The sequence below is a fragment of the Physeter macrocephalus genome, chromosome 21, assembly GCF_002837175.3.
Source record: "Physeter macrocephalus isolate SW-GA chromosome 21, ASM283717v5, whole genome shotgun sequence".
In the NCBI taxonomy this organism is placed as follows: Eukaryota; Metazoa; Chordata; class Mammalia; order Artiodactyla; family Physeteridae; genus Physeter; species Physeter macrocephalus.
Genome location: NC_041234.1, coordinates 111,335,421 through 111,342,033, shown reverse-complemented (window position 1 = coordinate 111,342,033; position 6,613 = coordinate 111,335,421). Strand labels below are relative to the sequence as shown.

The window sequence follows — 6,613 nt, the reverse complement described above, 5'->3', positions numbered from 1 at the left end:
GGTGATTTAGGTCAAATTTGTGATTTGAAGGTATTGCATGATTAAGCTATAGCAATCTTGAAACATGCTCTAATCTACTTGTTCTCTGGAATACACTGCCAAAAACATTTCCTAAAATGAAATTAATAAGTCCAGGTCACACTGATTAAAACAGTATCAGAAGAACTGAACTAATACTGGATGTTTAAATCTTTGTCTTTAGAAATAATTCAACTGAATCAGTAAGACTTGAGTTCTAGTAACATCACTAATATAGACGGACTATCATTAATTTCTATATGACCTTGAGCAAGTCACTAAAACAAACTGAATTGCAATTTCCTCACATGATGAAATGGGAAAATCCAATTCATTTTAAAAAGATATTTGTTGAGAATCTTCTGTCAGCTGGTGTCTTCAATAGATGGCTTACATACATTAGATCATTTATCCTTATAACAGTACTATGTAATAGGAGTGATTACCCTCACTTTGTCGGAAATAAATAAATAAATAAAGAGGCTCTGCCTATCTATCTCCCTGGGTTAAGAGGATCAAATGATGAAATTGTACTAGAAACTAGACTACAAAGCACTTCCCCAATATTGTACTTTAAATTTAATGTTTTGTTTTGACAAAGTACATCATGTCAGTAATTAAATTCTTGTTTATTTCTTTTCCCCAGTGTTTTGGTGGGAAATCTGAATCACGAAGACCATTGATCAGTGTTTCTAGATTTGGATATAATGATTAAATTAGGATCATTTCAAGATAATTAATGCAATATTAAAGGAAGCTTTGAAAGAAAAATAAGTTTTAGATTGAATGTCACTATTCTAGAAATAGATTATATATGTATATATATATATATAATATACATATATATATAATTAAACATTTGTGCCACAAACTAAAACAGTTAATGTTTTTATATATTTCAGACTTTGAGGACTTTTCATTTTAGCTCAGATACTGAAAAAAAAAGTATCTTTGAGAACTGTGAATTTATTTTTTCTTTAGAACATTTATCGTATTAAGTATTGTTTGTTTTTTTGCATTTCTCTGAGAAACGCAAATTGACATCACAATGAAATGCCGTTAACTATTGTAAAAAACAGAAAATGCCAAAAAAGATTACTGTAAAATTGTTTTCATTGTGATTAGCTCATACTTTCATTATTTATCATGTGAGGAGTTCTTCTTAGAAGTTGATGAAATAGATGGCAATCCAGAAGTGCCATCTCTTTGCCAAGGATGTCTAACTATTTTTATTGGACAAGTGTCACTTTTAAAGTTGATGAACAGCAAACGTGAAGTAGTAGTAACTAATGTTGAAAAATGAAGCCACCTAAGGAGGACGAAGTGATAGATGACATGGTGCATTTTTAGTACCATAAAAAGTTCAAAATGAGGAATGGTTCTGGTCATGCCCCAGTTTTGATTTTTTTTAATACAACAACAACATAAGCATATTATTTTTTCATTAAGCTTCTTAGTTTCTTAGTATCACAATGAAATGATGAGACAACAAGAACAACAAAAAAAACCATGTGTCTGCAAATCTCTGACAAAAAGCAGAGACTTCAAGGCATTTGAGGGGGAGGGAGGGAGGGAGGGAGGGAGGGAGGGAGAGGCTTGACAGAAGTGCCAGAGTAGTTCCAGCATCATGCCTCTCCTTAGCCGGCTGGGCCGGGAGGGGTGGGGAGGTGGAATGGTGAGAAGGTGGCACTGTCACAGCTGTCCTTGGCATTTCCGCCTCACGACTGATACACGCATGATCTGCGTGGACCACCCCACAGGATTTTCCGGTGCCTCCCCGGTACCTGGCCGCATGACCCCTGCCTGCTCCAAACCCCTGGGACACCCCGGAGCCAGTTCTGCTGGGTGGGCGGCAGGAGAGGAGCGTGGAGGGGACGAGGGTAGGCGACGCCGCTCCGGGCGTGAGAAACCGAGGAGAGGCCGAGGCCCATCCAGGAGACACCCGTGGCAGCAGGCGGAGGTGGTGCAGGTGGCAGCGGCAGGAGTCGGTGTCCCTTGGGAGGTGAGCAAGCTGCACCTAGAGCTTCATGGTGCCGGGGGGCAGGCTGTCGTTGCAGAGTCTGTAGTAACGCAGGTCGTCGACCAGGCTGTGCACATTCTGGGTGAAATTCCGCCCCAGCACATTTTTCTGGTTGGCATCCACACCGTCACAGCTGGTCAGGAACTCTGGGAGGAAGGCCGTGAAGAAGCCATCAAAGTCCACAGAGACCATGCTGTAAACGGCGATGCCAATCTCCTCCTGCAGGAGGTCGTGGGACTTGTGAACCAGGATCTGGAGCGGCACGTTCACCAACTGAAAGAGCATGGTGGTCCAGAAGATCTTCTGTGGTACAGCTTCTGCTTGGGGTTGAGAGTCTCCAAGTAAAAGAGATTTTATTTCAATAGGTAGACGTTAGGCTGGAGAAAGGACTGTCCAAAAGCCTGCATGATGGCACTGAACTGAGGCTCATTCTCCATCTGCTCCTCAGCAATCCCCCTCTGGACACTGGCCAGGATGGTGGACTTGAGGAAGCACCTCCAGTTGTGATGGAGCGTCCGGAAAAGGAGCTCAAACAGCTCAGACTTCACATCAGGGGAGGGGCACTCGGCGATGATGGGATACACCTGCTCTATGCACAGGGAGATGATGCTGGGGAGGAAGGGCTTGAACACCTGGCCAGGTTCCTGGACCACCACCTGCAGGATCTTCAGGAACTTCTCAACCACCCGGCAGCCAGTACTGCCTTCGTGGAGGATGCTCTCGGCCAGCTGTTCTCTGGTAAACATATTGAGGAAAGTCTGTATGATCTGCTCAGTGAAAGGCACGCCCATCTGTACTCTAAGGCCTCGAAACAGAGTGGGGAGGAAGCTCAGCATCTCATCAGACACATCTGACTGATGGAAAAAGGTTGGAAAGAGGGCCAGGGAGACTTGAACAGATTCCTGCAGGGACTGGTAGCAGAACTGTTGGGACTTGGTGGATTCCCCAGAGATAGCCTCCACGATATCTTCTAAGACACTAAGTGTCTGGTGGATAATCACTTTGGTGTCATCCAGGGGCATCTTCCTCTGCGGGGTGACAGCACTGGGCTTCAGGTTGCAGTAATCCCGAGACAGCGCAGAGATGAGGCTGGCGTGGTTGATGGCGCGCACAGGCCACTGCTGTTCATTCTCTGGGAGGTTTGGCCGTGGAAGCAACAGGATGTTAGAGAGGGCTCGGCACACCAATACCTGAGCCTTGCCAGCAAGCTGCTGGGTAGAGGCACCGGTGATTCTGTTGAACACTTTCTGTACCGCAGGGATGCTGATCAGAAAGACAGGTTGCACAGTGGTGGCCAGTGAGACCAGTAGATGGCACACAGATAGCAGCAGTTTGTCTCGGACCTTGGTGCTGATCAGAGGTGTGACTGTATCCAGGGTGGTGGAGATGAGCGTAACAGACTGCTGCGTATTCTGCCGATGAGCCTCGCTGCAGTACTGTGCTAGCCAGTGAGAGTAAACCTGCGGAGCAGCCAGGCACTAAGCATGCACATCAATGAGATCAGGCTTCAGTATTGATGGCACGGCAGTCTCAATGTTGTACAATTTTATCTGAGATCCATACCAAGTGACTTTGACCAACCTCTCCACCGCCGTGAGGGCGTCGCTGAAGCGCACGGCGAACACGTCCCCGATGAAGTACTCGGCTAGGCGGCCCACAGCCCACAGGAGGGAGCTCAGGTCTCGCAGGGAACAGTGCAGCCGCCGGCAGTCGTTCTCTGCTGTGATGTTCAACCTGTGTCCTGACCCTGAAGTAACTATAAACTGCTGTAACCCCAGATAAACTTCTAAATTGTCCTGAAGAACTGGGAAAAGTGTTGAGAAGGCGTGTGTGGGAAGGAGCTCCATCACCTTGGCCACTACCTCCAAGCTCTGGCGTAAGTACCACTGCCACTCTGCTGATCGTCATCCAGAGTTTTGTCATCCAACTCCTCCATCTGGGCCTGGTTGTATCTGAAGTGGATTCGATTCAACACCTCCGTGAGCAAGAGGACTAGGGCGTCTTCGTACCTGTTGAGAACCGCTTCCCTGTCTCCCAGACGGCTTTTCGTTTTCCTTGTCAGATAGTCCAAAAAGAGCGTCCAGATATCCAAACAAGAGAAGTAACTTTCATGAGTAGGCTGATGAAATGTGTACTTGAACAAAACTGTCAAAAACTCCACCACGGGGAACTGGGAGTAGGACTCGAGTCTCCTTAGGTGAACACTCACAAAGAGCCGCAGAAGGTCAGTAAACTTCTCGATGCAGCACTCATCGAGTTCTCCTAGGCTTCTCTTCACCGTGTGGGCATTGTTATCCTTGGTGACTTTCTGCAGGAGGTAGAAAGTCTGCTGGAACATACGCAGTAAGTAGTCCTCGAATTCCACAGGCACTCAGTTCTTGGACGTGAGTTCGCTGATGCAGGACATGGCCAGGACCCCAAGCCAGCTGCACTCCTGACCCAACACACAGTTCTGGCTGCTGCCGTTAACGGATGCCATCTTTCTGGCCCGGATGTCACAGCCGAAGCAGGCAAAGTGGAAGACGGTGGTAAGGAGGGATGGGATGATGCTGACAGACACAGGAATCCAACTGAAGAGACGGGCCAGGCACTCCAAGGCCAAGGAACAGATATACTCACTCTCCGCACCAAGGATGGGGACTGGCTGATCCAACAGTTTGGCTGAACTAGGACTCTGCAACAGGTTACTCAGTAAGTCACCACTTTCTCCTGAGGTCGGGGATGGTGGTGGGGTGGTGGCAGTCACGCTGTGTTTGTCCCAGACAGTCTCCAAGATACCTGTCAGTAGCCCAAGCACTGTCTGCACCTGGTCCAGCAGCAGCTTTCGCGACTCGTCCTTCGAAGCCACTCTGAGGTCCTCACGGGGACAAGCCAGCTCTTGTGAAGTTGTCTTCAGCGTGATCAGCCCGAGGGGAGTTGTCACAGGGGACTGGATCAACTGTACAATGGTCGTAAAAGAGTCATGGTAGAACATGGGCCAATCTTGACGGCCAGTGTCAACGCTTTGCAGAGCTTGCTCCAGAGGAAGAAAGGTAAGGTTCTGCGGTGAGCCAAGAGAGTTTGGACAGGCAGCTACGGATTTCCATCTTATCCTGAGATGGGACCCCGAGCCACATTTCATTGATCAGATTCTCAAAAACCGTTAAACTGTACATCATTACATAGTCATTCCTAGTGCTGGAGAGAAAATACAGGCAGAATCTCCAGGCTCCGATTTGCTGAGCAAAGTTATCAAGAAGTTCCTCTGTCTCACGTTTTCTCTCATTGGTTGTACAGTCGTGGAAAAACCCTTGTCATCAGACTTTCCAATGCCCCGAGAGAGGCTTCTTCAGATGCCACGCTGGCGGGGGGAGGGGGCTGGCTCTCGGGCTTCGGACACGTCCCGCTCGCACAGTTCAGGTCATGGGCCCGGCAGGCTCGGGAAGTCCCCCGCCCAGGCAAAGACAACCGCCTCCCCGCCCGGGCCCCGCGGGGACCCGCTATAAAGAGCGCGGCCCCCCGGCCCGCCTCATCGGGGACCCCCGGAACAATTCATCACCTCCCCAGGGAAACTGAAAGATCAGGAAATGGGGCTCGGAGGGCAGCGGCTCGGGGCTCCCCGCCCGGGCCCGACCCCCGAGGGGAGGCTCCGGGCCCAGGCAGGGGCTCCCCGGCCCCCGCGTTCAGAAGCGGCGGCGGGCCCGGCCCCGAGGCTGAAGGGGCCTCGGCGGCGGCGCAGCCCGAGCAGCCGGCTCAGGAAAGGCCCGAGGGCCCGCGCTATCCTTGCAGCCTCAGCCCACACGGCCGCCGCCGCCGTCCCCCGGAGCATCCCTGCGCGCGCCCGCCCCGGAGTGGCCCGCTCGCGCCGCGCCGCCGCCCCCGACCGACAGCCCCAACGCGCCGGCCCCAGTTTTGGTTTGTGGCCATTTCAGATGGACCCTTCTTTAGAGATAGAATTAAAATAAAATATCTCATTTTCTCCTGAAAATACCCAATATGACTATATAAGTATGTATCTGTGGGCAACTGAGACACATTCCCTGCTAGTACTCCATAAACTGCAGGGGTCCATTGGGAACTGGGGTTCGGCCTGCAGAAATCTGTAATAGCAATTTTAAGCACTTGTAGGATAATGAGAAATTTTAGGTATTCTCAATAATGTCATTCAATGCAGTGTATCTTCATTTCTTTAATAAAAGAGGAAATTCCTGCTGATCAAGTGTTACATAGCTTAAGGCTCATTTGGGGGGATATAATGGCCAATGCCTAATTTATGCTCTTAGGGTTCACTTCAATATTAACCTTTATGATTCCAATGGGGTTAGACGCTTAATAGAATGAGGTGAAGTTATTAAAACCTATAACTTAATAATATACACATTTCTCACTCTTCCCTCCAGAGTCAAAGTGTTTCTTTTCAATTTGAATGAGGCAGGGGATGATTTATCCATATGTTCTTCCCAGATCACATTTATCTTTAATGAGAACTTTGCTAGTTAGTTTATTTTTGTAATTAATGATACTTTGCTCCTGAAAAAAAAATTGGTATCAATCAGTAAAAATAAGAGAGCCTGTATATATACATACAGAGTCCTC

At 48.5% G+C, this 6,613-nt stretch overlaps 1 protein-coding gene across 1 annotated transcript; it reads right to left on the bottom strand.

The window, feature by feature from the left end:
• Positions 1-2,035: 2,035 nt before the first annotated feature.
• On the bottom strand, positions 2,036-5,846 carry LOC102982032 (exportin-6-like). The gene is given in 7 exon segments (XM_055081614.1): positions 2,036-2,343; positions 2,346-3,935; positions 3,938-5,041; positions 5,044-5,097; positions 5,100-5,325; positions 5,327-5,545; positions 5,652-5,846. Coding segments are annotated over 7 exon segments (3,696 nt in total).
• Positions 5,847-6,613: the final 767 nt, after the last annotated feature.